At 45.6% G+C, this 14828-nt stretch overlaps 1 protein-coding gene across 1 annotated transcript in view; it reads right to left on the bottom strand.

Moving 5' to 3' along the window:
* ANO2 (anoctamin 2) overlaps nucleotides 1–14828 on the bottom strand; it is a 341658-nt gene that overhangs the window by 179988 nt on the left and 146842 nt on the right. The window contains exon 11 of the mRNA XM_024992694.2: nucleotides 1049–1183. Coding sequence (XP_024848462.1) covers nucleotides 1049–1183 — 135 coding nt within the window. The remainder of the gene's footprint in view (nucleotides 1–1048; nucleotides 1184–14828) is intronic.

Genomic DNA, 14828 nt, shown 5'->3' with positions numbered 1-14828 from the left:
AATCAGAGACAGCCAGTAAATAGAAGGAATCCTTATTTCCACGGTCTTTGGGTGAGCCACATGCCAGCCACGGGCTCCACCGAGGCCTCCCCACCGAACCTTGAGGATAAATTACCTTTTTTGCTTATGCTAGTTCCCATGCTTTTCTATCACTTGCAACTGCAAGAGTATTAAAACACACAAATGATGCTTCAGTTTGCCAGGACAGTTCTGGAGGTGCCAAGAGCTTTAAATTCTAAACATTGGCTAAGTGTCTCTTCTGTCCCCTGTACTCTATTTCTGCTTATGTTGGTTCATTCAAGAATTGTTTATGAATATTTTGCTGGGTGCCAGACACTGTCTCCTTCAATCCTCAGGATACCACCATGAGGCAGGTGTTAGTATTGCCATTTCACAGCCGAAGAAATGGAAAGTCAGGGAGCAAGGTACCCCATTTCAAGGCTAATATGTAAAACAGTCCACCTTAAAGGATGTTCTTCTGTTGAGTGTCTATTTTTTTTTTTTTTGTAGGATCTCTCTTCCTCATCAGGACCAGCCTTTGTTCCATCTCTTGGATCTCCAAGAGCCCCCTGTCACCTCCTGCAGTCTCTGACTCCCAGAGCCAGGGCTGAGGTGTTCTCCGCTCATAGCATTTTATTCCAGCAGTATCTGGCCACATAGATGCCATCTTTACCCAACACCATTCAACACTTGCTGCCTTGGTATGTGTGGGAAATGAGAGAAAAATGCCACAAAAGTGAGGGGAAAAAAGCTTTTCGCAGGCATGGTTTCTTTTCTCACCAGTTATCTTCCACCTGCACAATCAGACCCTGGTCCCGGAGAAGAGTTTGACCAGGAAAGGAAGTGGCCACAATCAGCGTGGCTCTGAGCCCTTCGCAGAATCCGATGCTCCCCACTGTCTCAGGAGAGAAGGAAGGGAAGTGGGAAGGAGGACACAGGGTGGGCTCTGGAGGGATACGTGTGAAGTGTACGATGTCCCCGCAACTGGGATGACACTCTGAACGACTGACACGTGGGAACTGAGCCTTCGCCTTTAACGTCAGCTCACCTGGGAATATCTTCTTCGATGGTTGCACATCCGTAAAGAAACACGATGATCCCGATGACAGACGACGGGATGAGGAAGGATGTATATAATCCCAGCCAGGCAAAATATAGTCCTATCTTTTCTCCAAAATACTTTCTGGAAAAAGAAGGAAATGAAACATACATTAAGAATATCATGGACTTTCCTTCTTTCTGTTTGCTTTAAACCTGACAAAGGGTCAGCACAAATGGAAAGGGACGGAAGTTATCTGGGGAAGCTGGGGGGGTGGGGGGTGGACCTCAGCACAAGGAGTCAACAATTGGTCTTTTCTGAAATGAATCGCATTCCATTAGAATCGCATATGCACACCTGTTCATGGAAAGAAGTTGCACAAAGGAATCCAGCCCTAACAGCAAACTGAGAATATGTCATATATTTTGACATCTTTACCAGACACACATGAATAACATCAGAATTTCATGAGTGCCATAGCACTCAACCCACAGAAAAACACACCTTTTTGAAACTGCTTATTTGGATAAAATACACAAATTCGGGGGCATACATCCTGATGTATGGGCTTCCCTGGTGGTTCAGACAGTAAAGAATCTGCCTGCAATGCAGGAGACCTGGGTTCAATCCCTAGGTTGGGAAGATCCTCTGGAGAAGGGCATGGCAACCCACTCCAGTATTCTTGCCTGGAGAATCCCAAGGACAGGGGAGCCTAGTGGCCTTCAGTCCATGGGGTCACAAAGAGTCAAATATGACTGAGCAACTAACACACACAGACACACAACACACAACACACACACACACACACACTGATGTATACAAACCAATATAAATACAGTCATAGAAAAATAACTGGAAGAAATTAGGTAAAATATGGATCATGGTGTCTTTGGCTGATGGGACTATGGGTGGTTTTTTATTGCTTTATTTTTTTATCTTTCTGCATTTTTTAACTCTCTATTTTTTCATGAATTCCTTTTTATAAAAAGTGGTTTCTTTTTGAAAGAAAAGGTACTTTCCATATCTTTTTGTTTCCCAGATCAAACGGTTAATAAATGACCACATTCAGTCTCTAAAAGGGGGTTTTCCCTTAGATGAGTATTGATTATGGATGCTTGATGAGAAAAACACAATCCACAGAGGAGAAGTATATTTCATTTCTTAGGAGCCTCTGACATAAAACACAGGAGGGAAATAGGAGCTCAGCTCACCTTTTGATCTAAGGACTAGAGAGTAAAGAGAACAAATAAAACTTATTTATCGACCACCAGAGCACTGCTTCCACTTAGGATGTAGACAACTGCCAGGAAATGTAGGTTTCATCCTAACGATAAAAGAAAGCGAGATAACCTGTGAATCAAAATTTTTCGTGAGCCCATCAGAAAGTAGAGGTTGCAAGATAACCAGATGAGCCACACTTTTTTAAAATGACAAGCTCCTTCAAGGAAAAATGGACTCACAACAGTTCTGTTGAGCATGAGACAGAAAGGCAGTCCCATAAAGTGAGTAGGAAGAAACAGCTAAAAAAATTTAAGCTGGAAGCTGAGCGGAGGTCAGCGTGACATATTGAATAACTGGGCACTCCAGACACAAGAGGAGATTGTACTCATTCACAAGATCCTATGGGAAGACCACCAGGTTTCTCATGAGAAGGACTGTAGACAATGTAGGAGCCAGAGAGAGCCCCCTCAGATGCATACAGGCAAGAAAGCCCACCCATCTCCCTGAACCATCTTTCTTTTAAACCAAAAGCCTCAAGCACAGGGTAACAAAAATCAGCAGTCTAATGCCGGTGAGGGGCAAGAGAGAGACCCCATGGGGCAAAGTGCTGAAAGGGAACCATGAGGACCAATTTCCAGTGGCCTACAACGGATGTGAGAGTTGGACCATAAAGAAGGCTGAGCACCGAAGAACTGATGCTTTCAAACTGGGATGCCGGAGAAGACTTTTGAGAGTCCCTTGGACAGCAAGGAGATCCAACCAGTCAATCCTAAGGAAAAATCAACCCTAAATATTTCATTGGAAGGGCTGATGCTGAAGTTGAAGCTCCAATACTCTGGCCACCTGATGTGAAGAGCCAACTCATTGGAAAAGAGCTGACTTGTGCTGAGTAAGATTGAGGACAAGAGGAGAAGTGGGCGACAGAGGATAAGATGGTTAGATAGCATCACTGACTCAATGGACATGAGTTGGAGCAAACTCAAGGAGACAGTGAAGGAGTTGATGGGGGTGCTGCTGTTCATGGGGTCGCAGAGAGTCGGACACAGCTTGGTGATGGAACACTGACAACAACCCCCAGGAAGCAGTCACAGGATCCCACCACTGAAGGGATCTGAAGTCTGTAGTGTGCTGGGTGACTCCAGCAGCAATGACATCCAAAGCCACCTCCACCTCTGACTGGCCTGACCCCACTCCCCTACTAAAGGCCTGACAGAGAGGCACAAGCCCATTCCTGGGCATAAATACCACGTACTTCAGTCTCTACTGTCCTTTAAAACAGTGTCCAGAATTGAGAAAAAAAAAATCTTGAGAGGGACTTCCTTGGTGGTCCAGCCGTTAAAATTCCACATTCCTAATGCAGAGGGCTTGGGTTCGACCCCTGGTCAGGGAACTAGAGCATACATGTTGCAACTAAGACCTGGAGCAGCCAAATAAATAAAAATAGATGAATGTTTTTTTTTTTAAGCTTGAGAAACATGAAAAATGTACTGTCAAGAAATGAGGAAATCAATAAAACCAAAGTTGATCTAGATGCCATAAATATACAGGGATTTTCTCCCTTTCTCTTTTTCTTTTTTTTTTTTTTTGATGTGAACAATTTTTAAAGTTTTATTAAATTTGTGATAATATTGCTTCTGTTGTATGTTTTGATTTTTGCCCATGAGGCCTATGGGATCTTAAGTCCCCAACCAGGGATTGAACTTGCACCCCCTTCAATGGAAGGTGAAATCTTAACCGCTAGACCACCAGGGATGTCCCATACAGGGACTTTAAAATAATTATAATAATACGCTAAGGAAGACTCTAATACAAAAGAGAAAATTGGGAATTTCCACAGAGAGACAGAAACACAAGAGTGTAACATGGAAATACTAGAGCAAAAATACTTTATCAGATATGAAAAAGGTCTTCATTAGAGTGTCTTAGAAGGTGACTGAATGCAGCTGAGGAAAGACTCAATAAACTTGCACATAAGTCAATGAATACTATCCAAACTAAGATACAAAGAATAAAGAAGGAAATAGAATCTATCGATCAAGGGCTACGGGCAGTATCAAAGAAGGTATCATATATGTAACTGATGTCCCAGAGGAGTAAGAGACACAGGATAGAAGGAATATCTGCATGGATTATGATTAATAATCCATGAGGTCATGTCTGACTCTTTGCGACCCCATGGACTGTAGCCTATCAGGCTCTTCCGTCCATGGGATTTTCCAGGCAAGAGTGCTGGAGTGGATAGCCATTTCCTTCTCCAGGGGATCCTCCTGACCCAGGAATCGAACCCAGGTCTCCCACATTGCAGGCAGACGCTTTACCGTCTGAGCCACCAGGGAAGCCCAATCATTTTCCAAAATTAATCAAAATTAACAAAACAGATCTAAGAACTCCAAGGAACCCCAAGCAAACAGGTCAAAAAATAAAAATAAAACCTCACACACTTAGACACATCATAATCAAACTTCTGAAAAGCAAAGATAGGAAAAAAGAAACCTCTAAGTTGGAGTGGTACTGCGTGCATGCTAAGTTGCTTCAGTCGTGTCCAACTCTTTGCGACCCTATGGACTGTAGCCCGCCAGGCTTCTCTGTCCATGGAGATTCTCCAGGCAAGAATACTGGAGTGGGCTGCCATGCCCTTCTCCAGGGGAATCTTCCTGACCCAGGGATTGAACCCATGTATCCTATGGCTCCTGCACTGCAGGCAGATTCTTTACTGCTGAGCCACCAGGGAAGAATAATGGAGGGGCAGGGGTGGGAGAAATGAGGAAAGGAAGGGTATTAGGTACAAAGGAACAAAGGTGAGATTGATAGACAATTTCTTGGCAGAAACTATGCAAGCTATAAGATAAGAGAGTGGCAACGTTAAAGTAAGGAATGAAAAAAAAAAAACAGTCAATCCAGAATACTATACAGAAAGAAAGTGGCTTTCAAAAGTGAGACAAAATAAAGACTATTTCAGCAAGCAAAAGCTGAGGGAATTCACTTCCAATAGATCTGCACAACCAGAAATGTGAAAGGAAGTTCTTTAGTTAAAAATCTAGATATACTGATCTTTCATGTGAGAGTGCCAGAAATACTAAAAAAATAATGGTAAATATAAAGACATTTTTCTTATTTTTTATCTTTTTAAAAGGTAATTCACTGTCTAAAGTATCATTCTCAATGGGGGCAAAATTGTCTCCAAGGGGACAAAATTGGTTCTTTGGAAGCCGAAAACTAACTTAGTTATTTGTAAGGCCTCCAGAAGGCCAAAGATCATAAACTGATGTATAGTACATCTGTAGTATTTTAACCATGAAGAGGAAATTCAGGAAAAAAATAGTGTCTACAAAGTGCCTTAGGGAAGAAACAATGCGGAAAAAAAAGTTTGAGAAACATTGGCATAGAACAAAACCAGTTACAACATTTTGTGGTGTTCACAATAGACATTAAAGTGAAATGTATGTAGTAGTAGCACAAAATGTAGGAAGGAGGAAACTGAGGGAGGAAACTGAAGTATGCTGCTGTAAGGTTCTTATGCTCTACGTGAAGTAGTATATATTATTTGAAATAAAAATATGATACATTAATGATGTATTTTGTAAACCCTGGAGCAACCACTAAGTTTTTTAAATGGCTGATACTGGAGATGAAATGAAATTATAAGATTTCAAAAGAGGGCATGAAAAGAGGAAAAACAGGAAAAAAGAACATACAGCACAAGTAGAAACAAATAGTGATATGGTAGATTTAAAATACAAATACATAAATGATTACATTAAATATAAATGTATAAGAAGCCCACATGAAATATAAGGGCGTTTACAGAATGAAAGCGAAGGAATGGAAAAAGACATACCATGCCAATACTAATGAAAAGAAGGCTGAAGTATAAAAGGGATGATCAAATAATGATAAAGTTATCAATTCATTAAGAAGACCAAATAAACCTAAATATTGATACATACAGTAAAATACCTACGTCCAACGCGTACATCAAAATACATGCAATAAAAACTGAGAACTACGGATTTCCCTAACGGTTCAGTGGTTAAGACTTCACCTTTCAATGCAGGGGCTGCAGATTCAATCTTTGGTCAGGGAGCTAAGATTCCTTGTGCCCCTCAGCCAAAAAGCCAAAACAAAAAACAGGAGCAATATTGTAACAAATTCCAGAATGACTTAAAAATTGGTCCATAACAACAAAAACTGAAGAAAAAAAAAAAGCTGATAGAATTGAACTAGAAGGATGAATACATATATCTTCCTGTATAAATAAGGGACTTCAACACTTCTCTTTAGTAGTTGACAGAGCAAGTACCAAAAAAAGCAATAAGGATACAACAGGCACTTCCAACCAACTTGACCAAACTGATATCTATATAACACACCATCAGAGAACAACAGAAAACACACTCTTCGTAATACATTGTCACCAAGAACCATATTTTGAATCGTGAAGCAAATCTAACCAATTTTTAAAAAATGAAATAGTAAAAATGTCTTACTATGAACACAACTAAATTAAACAGCAGAAAGATGTCTGGAAAAATCCCCAAATATTTGGAAATTAAACAATATCTTTCTATGTAACCCAGGGGTCAAAGAAGAAATCACAAAAGAAATGAGAAAATACTTTTGACTGAGTGAATAAAAACACACATATCAAAATTTGTGGGATGCCATTACACTTAGAATGCCAGTAATACTTAGAAATTTAGAGCATTGAATATTTGGTGCTATAATAAAATAAGAAAGTTGTTTTTAAGTTCATCCAGAATTGTCTTATTGAAGAATAGTTGATTTACAATGTTGTTTTAGTTTCAGGTGTACAGCAAAATGATTCACACATGTGTGTGTGTGTGTGTGTGTGTGTGCGTGCTAAGTCGCTTCAGTTGTGTCTGACTCTCTGTGACCCTGTGGGTTGTAGCCAGCCAGGCCCCTCTGTCCATGAGATTCTCAGGCAACAATACTGGAGTGGGTTGCCATTTCCTTCTCCAGGGGATCTTCCAGACCCAGGGATCGAACGAGCGTCTCTTATGTCTCTGCATTGGCAGGTGGGTTCTTTACCACTAGCGCCACCTGGGAAGCTCAGCACTGTTTATAACACCCCCAAAACCGGGAACCACCCAGATGGCCCCAAGCAAGAGAATGGATAAATATGTTCTGACACATTTGCCCCAAAGAATATTATACAACAAGGAGAATGGACAAAACATAAGAGCACACAACAACATGGACAACACACCCTCTGAACAAAAGAAGACAGGTCCACAAAAATTATTATCAGTATAATTCCATTTCTTTAAAGTTCAAAAGCAAAATAACTGTGTTAAATGCAGACGGTTATTAGCCAAGGAAGGCAGCGACTACAAGGGGAATGGGTGAGGGAGGGGGCACTTCAGGTGTTAATACAGTAAGTTCCCTACATACCAACGAGTTCTGTTCCGAGAGCACTTTTCCTAAGTCCAAAAATTTAGCCTAGGTACCCAACTAACACAGTCAGCTGTAGAGTGCTGCACTGTAATATGTTTATAATACTTTTCACACAAATAGCACATAAAAATCAGACACAAAAAGTAAACATTTTTCATCTCAAGGTACAATATCTTGAAAAGTACAATAGTCCAGTACAACAGGTGGCACACAGGGGCTGGCATCGAGTGACCAGGCAAGAAGAATTACTGACCGGAGGAGGGAGAGGAGCTGAGAAATGATGGAGCTGAAGGATGGTCAACAACAGGAAATGGAGGGCAAGCTGCCAGTTCACTCACACCTGATGTCGATGGACATGTGGAAGCGCGTTCGCATATCTTGAAGGTTCATATGTTGGGGACTAATTTATAATGTTCTTCCTTGATCTGGGTAATGGGTGTAAGGGTGTGTTCAGTTTTCAAAAATTCAGAGACTTATATACTTTTTTGTGCATACACCTTTCTGTCCGTATATTATACTTTGGTTTTGAAATGGCTCAAGACACCACGTGCCCTATAACCCACAGGCCAACAGACTTCCTGAAGGGCATCTTACCCATTCTCTTGCCTTCAAGCCAGAAAACAAGTAACCCACATCGGGCATGCATCATCATTCAGGCTCAGACTGTCCAGCAGCCCTGAAAGGGGGGAGCTGTCATCTAGGGCAGCTCAGAAGGCCAAACAAAGACAAGGCTTCCATATCAAGGTAACCAGCCTGAGACCAAGGTCAGCATTCGGCAGGGTCCCTGAGGCGGTGACCTAGGCCATGTGATTACTGCACCATCCTCAGGAGATCAGACTGGGGCAGGAGATGGGTATTGGGGGGATGGTGGAAGGGGGTAGCCATGCTAGCCAGAGGGGTAACTTACTGCTCTCAGCTCCTGCCAAGCCCACATCATCTGAGACAGCGGCAGGAAGGGCACCCTCCTTCCTGGTCTGACAAAAAGTGGTCAGGCTTTCCCTGCCCCTTGAGGTGGATTAAAGGCACACAGGTTCAGGTACCCCGAGCAGGACCGTGGGCAGATGCAGGGACTCCAGAAAGACTGTTCTGAGCCTTTAATTAAAGTTCACCACCGCTGACTCTCTGGAAGTCAGCCTAGAATGTCCTACTACAGAAGCAGCAGGCAGCCAGCGAAAGCCTCTCCCAGCTGAAACCCAGAGATGCGGCCAGCATAGTTTTCCCTCCTGAATTGCCAGCCTCCTCTCCTGTACCTCAGCCTGGAGATAATGTGGTTGACAAGGAGTCAGGAGAGCAAGGGGAGGGATATTCACGTGGTGGGGACCACAGGTCAAGCCCTAAATTAAGTGTTTGACAGCATCTCATTTCATGCTCACAAAACCTTACAAGTTTTGTAAGGTTTTGTGAGTTAAAAATCAATGTTAAGATTGGATTCGGAGGTGCAAAACGGTTGAAGGTGTTGGGGTCCTTCCAGTCACCTTCTGTTTGGTTTAAATGGTGGCTCAATGCAGGACACCCAAGTACAATCCCTGGGTTGGGACGATCCCCCAGAGAAGGGAATGGCAACCCACTCCAGTATTCTTGCCTGGAGAATCCCATGGACAGAGGAGCCTGGTGGGCTACTGTCCAGGGGGTCGCAAAGAGTCAGACATGACCAAGTGACTAACACTTGCACTTTTCAGACATAGTTGATATTTATTTAAAACTGTGTGGATGGGTTTCTTTCCTCAGGACTCCAAGCACATGGCCCTTCTCTCCTGTGAGTACAGACATGTCCATGAGAAAGGACCCTCCCTACCAGTCATAGGATGACAGGTTCCCCAGGACTCTCTCTCAACCTGCCTTCTCATTGTCGGCCTGAACCCAGCCCTGTGTGCAGGGTTCCCCAGGTTGGGAAGAACAGTCGGATCATCACCCTTATGCCAAAGCCAACAGCAGGAGCCAGGCCACCGACCCCTTTGCCAGGCACAGGCCGGCAGACACCGTGGCTGGCTCCTATGATCAACAACTCGAGGCCAGAAGACTCTGAGTTCTTAGCCCTCCAGGGAAGGTCAAAGAAAGGGCCCCTTCTGGAAAGAAAATTTTGCTTTTATGAGGGAAATCCAGAAAGTCCAGTGAAAAGGAGCTGGGCTCACGGTGGCTGAGAAAATGGGGCTTGGCTCCAGCCCTGACATTAGGAGACAACACAGATGCCGGCCAACGGGATGGGAGCTGCCCAGAAGTTCCAGCAGGAAAAAAGGACTCCTTGGAATCAGAGCGCCCGGGGTCTTTAATGCTCTCCTGAGCCACTTCTGTCAAGCGCCTCCCTCTCCTGTGCTAAGTCCTCTCATTTAAAAGGTTTCCAAATAAAGAGCAGTCTATGGACAGAGGGAAGCTGTGGGGCCAGGATGGCAGGATGCAGGACTAGAGACGGAGTGGGCAGAGCTGACGCTGTCCGTCATAGGCACGTAGCAGTCATGTTCAGAGGGGCAAATGGGACCAGAGACCCAAGAGGACCGGGACCAGATGTGCAGGGCGTCCATTCCAGGGGCAGCCAGAGAGGGGAGGTGCAAGTGGCAGGTGGAAAAGCCAGGAAGGGGATTTCCCTGGTGGTCCAGTGGTTAAGACCCCACCTTCCAATGCAGGGGACTCAGGTTCCATCCCCGCTCAGGGAACTAAGAGCCCACAAGCCACACAGCAACTCAGCCCACGCACCATAACTAGAGGGTCTAAGTGCTGCAACAAAGCGTCATGCATGACGCAAGGGCGACGCCACGTGCTGCAACTAAGACCTAACGCAGCTAACTAAGCCTGCGTGCTGCAGGGAAGCCGGTGCGGCGCAACCAAGAGCTGAAGTGCGGCAGGGAAGACCCAGTGCAGCCAAACTAAAGCAAAATAATTTTACAAAAGCAAAGTCAGGAAGACAAGAAGTCAAAGCTGAGAAAATTAAGTTGAAGCAAGAAAAACAAGGCAGGAAGAAACCGAGCTTCCAGAAACCAAAGCCTCGACAGGATCATCTTCAGAGGAGAAATACTAACGGCATGTTCAGACCCTCGTCTTCTTACTGCTTTGTGTATTTCCTTGGGGGGTGGGGGAGGGGTGGACTTCGATTAGCAGCCATGCCTCCCCATGCACGCGTGATGAGACCACAACTTGTTTACATGACCTACTAGGTCCTATGTGATCTGGTCAAAGCCCCTGACCCCCTTGGAACAAATCCAATTTTGTTTTCTCCTGCTCTTCCCCTTTTTCTTGGCTCGTGAGTCCTTACTGTCCCTAAAACACACCCCACCAGCACGTACCTCAGGACCTTTGCTGTGGCTGGAACCCCATCCTCACACTTTAACATTCATGTCATCACTTCTTCTGTTTCTCCTCCAGTGTCACCTCCTTACAAAGGCCTCCTGGGTTCACCCCACCCCAAAGGATACCTGACCTGTGTCCTTGCTACACTTCTCTTTATAACACTTGACATGACTTAACACCATTTTCTAAACTGATTCGTGTTTTTGTCCATCTCCACCGATAGACTGTGCTTCCCAGGTGGCTCACTGGTAAAGAATCCGCCTGCCAGTGCAGGAGATGCAGGAGACGTGGGTTCGATCCCTCGGTTAGGAGAATCCCCCAGAGGAGGAAATGGTAACCCACTCCAGTATTCTTGCCTAGAGAATCCCATGGACAGAGGAGGCTGGCGAGCTATAATCCATGGGGTCGCAGAGTCGGAAATGACGAGCATGCACACACACACCGCTAGAATGTAAGCTTCACAAGGGCAGACTTTTTCGGTCCTATTCACCATTGTTCCCTTAGTGCCTAGAATGAGTCTGGCATGTGGTTTAACAAGAGTTTGTTTAGCAGATGCTCAGTCCTGACAGTAACCCCATGAGGTGGTTACTTGGCCCGTCCCTCTTCTTTGCATGAGCTGAGCTCAGCTCAGAGAAATTGAATAACTTGTGTAAGGTCACCCAGCTAACGAGAAAAGGATCCAGCACCAACTCAGAGCAGCCCGATTTCAAGCCTGCACTTTAACCCTGACATGTATTTCTTGGGTAATGCGGTGGAGGATAATGTAGACTTGAGCCTCCCAGTTTACAAAGTATTATGATTTATTTTCTAATATCTTACTAAAATTGTGAAAGGGACTCTAAGGATCAGCTAAAGCGGAATTCTCCACTGAATGGTTTATAAAACTCATTCACATCAAAAAAGGCAGTAACGGCCTCTGTTCCAATTTTCATTTGTAAAGAAGCAATCCATAAAATAATTATTTAGACGTTTTCTGTTTATTAATGAGCAGCCTGAGAGCTTCCAAGAACATGTCCCATAGTGACTAGAGACACATGCTCAGGCTTTGGCCCCCAGCCATTTATCACCTAGCAGTTCTGGCCATTTTACATTGTTTTCATTTTCATATGTTGTTTTTTTTAAACCACAACCAATCTTGAAAGAAAGATGGAAACCTAAGGAACACTGAAATATAGTGAAATATACCATGTTAATGCAGAGCATAAAAACGACAAGAAAGAATTCAATACGTTTGATATTCACACAGATTCATAAACTGCATACAACTGATCAAGATTATGTGATACAGGCAATGGCACCCCACTCCAGTACTCTTGCCTGGAAAGGTCTATGGACAGAGGAGCCTGGTGGGCTGCTGTCTGTGGGGTCGCAGAGTCGGACACAACTGAAGTGACTTAGCAGCACATAAAGATATGGGCTTCCCTGGTGGCTCAGTGGTAAAGAATCTGCCTGTTAATGCAGGAGACATGAATTCAATCCCTGAGTCAGGAAGATCCCCTGGAGAATGAAATGGTAACCCACTCTAATATTCTTGCCTGATAAATCCCAAGGAAAGAGGAGCCTGGCAGGCTACAGTCCATGGGATCACAAATAGTCAGACATGACTGAGAGACTAATAACAACACATAAAGATATGCTCATTACCAAAAGGAATGGAGCTAAAGGAAGGAGAGCTATTTAAAGGAAGGAGAGGTATTTTATCCCATTTTACCCCATTGGCTTTTCATTTACTGAGTTAGATGGTCAGATGGCGTGGCCAAGATGACAGAGTAGGAAGATTCTGCGTTCACCTGCTCCCATGAGCACAACAAAATTACAACAATTCACAGAGCAGCTACTTATGAGAAAGACCAGAACCCAGCAGGAAAGATCATCAACAACTAAATAGAGAAAGAAGGAACCAAACCGACATGGCTAGGAGGGGCAGAAACACTGAAGAGTCCAGTCCCACCCCCTGGGTAGGCAACCTACAAACGGGATACAGCATAACATAACACCGACTCGCTCAGTCATGTCTGACTCTTTGCAGCTCCACGGACTGCAGCCCGCCAGGCTCCTCTGTCCGTGAAATTCTCCAGGCGAGAATACTGGAGTGGGTTGCCATTTCCTCCTCCAGGGGACATTTCCAACCCAGGGCTCTAACTCATGTCTTCCACATGGCAGGCAGATTCTTTACCATCTGAGCAACCAAGGAAGCCAAACAGGAGGATAATTACAACTGCAGAGGTTCTTCCTAAGGAATGAGGGACCTGAGACCTACATCAGGTTCTCCAGCCTGGGGGTCCTGCATTGGGAAGACAAGCCCCCAGAATGTTTGGCTTTGAAGGCCAGCAGGGCTGGGCTACAGTCCATGGGGTGGCAAAGAGTCGGACACGGCTGAGCAACTAATACTTACACACTCAGGGCTGACTTCCAGGAGAGCCAGAGGGCTGTGGGAAATAGAGGCTCCACTCTTACAGGATACACACAAAATCCCACCTGCTCAGGGACCGAGGGCAGAAGCAGTCATTTGAAAGGAGCCTGGGTCAGAGCCCCCAGTGATCTTGGAGAGCCTCCTGGAAAGGCGAGAGGTGATGGAGCTCATCCTGGGGACCCAGACACTGGTGGCAGCCAATTTGGGGAGTTCCTTATATCAAGAACACCCTGGAGCTGGCAAGGGTATTCTGGAATCCCCCTCTGGTTCATTAGCGCCAGTACCTGGCCTTCGAACCAGTCTGCTGGCAACAGTACTGCGAGCCTCAGGCCAAGCCAAGCAACAAGCTGAGTGGGGATGCCACCCACCCACCAGCAACCTGGCTGCCTTAAGACCCCCTGAGATTACAGCCACTCCAGAACCTAGCCCTGCCTTACGGGTGTCCCAGGAGCTAGTCCCACACACTATCACTCTGGTTCAGGCCCTAGGATCCCCAGGGTTATGCAGTCCCCAGGACCTGATTCTGCCCACCAGTGAGCTGGCACTGGCCTCAGGACCACCTGGGCTTCAGTCCCACACACCAGTTACTTTACACCAGCTCCAGCATCCCTGGGCTCTGAGCCACCCACCAGCGGGCCAGAACCAGCCACAGGGACTAGCCTCACACATTAGCTGTCCCACAGCAGTTTTGGGACCTCCAAGCCCCACACCAGAGACTCCAGGACCTAGGTCCACCCACCAGTGGGCCAGCACTAGCCCCAGCATCTGGCCTCTCCAACCAGCCCCAGGACCACCACAGGCTGAAGCCCACCCTATCAGGACCCAGGCCACCCTTCAGCAGACTGGCACCAGCCCCAAGACCTCCTGCATGCCAGCATGCCAACAGCAGCTCAGCAACACCTTGGGCCCCTCAGTCAGCCTGAGATACAGCCCCTGATCAGAGGACCAAGACAAGTTTTGGAACACCCTGGACTCCACAGCCTGGTGTGTCAGGAACCAGCCCCATCACTAATCCCGCCCACCAATAGACCAACACCAGCCCTGGGATTGCCAAGGCTCTGCAGCCAGAGAGCCCAAGATCTGACTCTGTTCATCAGAGGACCAGTTCTAGTTCTGGGACACCTTGGGCCCCAGTCCCACCCACCAGCAGGCTGACATCAGCTCCAAGACACCTTGAAGCGCTCCGCCAACAATCTCAAGACCCAGCATCACTCACCAGCAGACCAACACCAACTTTGGGACACCCCAGAACCTGCAGTCAGCCAGTTCTTCTGGGGTATAGAGCCAGCCTGATTAAAGGTAAAGATGCTTAGGCATGCCAGGCTCCATGGAAGACCATTAACAAATTCCTTCCCCAAGTCCAGCCCATCCCTACAACCAAATCATTCCTTCCTTGGACTCCACACCAGCCATGAGCCCTGCGGGCAGACATATGTCTTCATCCCTCATCTGTTGCAT

This window comes from Bos taurus, chromosome 5, assembly GCF_002263795.3.
Source record: "Bos taurus isolate L1 Dominette 01449 registration number 42190680 breed Hereford chromosome 5, ARS-UCD2.0, whole genome shotgun sequence".
Lineage (NCBI taxonomy): Eukaryota > Metazoa > Chordata > Mammalia > Artiodactyla > Bovidae > Bos > Bos taurus.
Note: the sequence above shows the minus strand (reverse complement) of the source record. Positions and strands in the feature narration are given on the sequence as shown.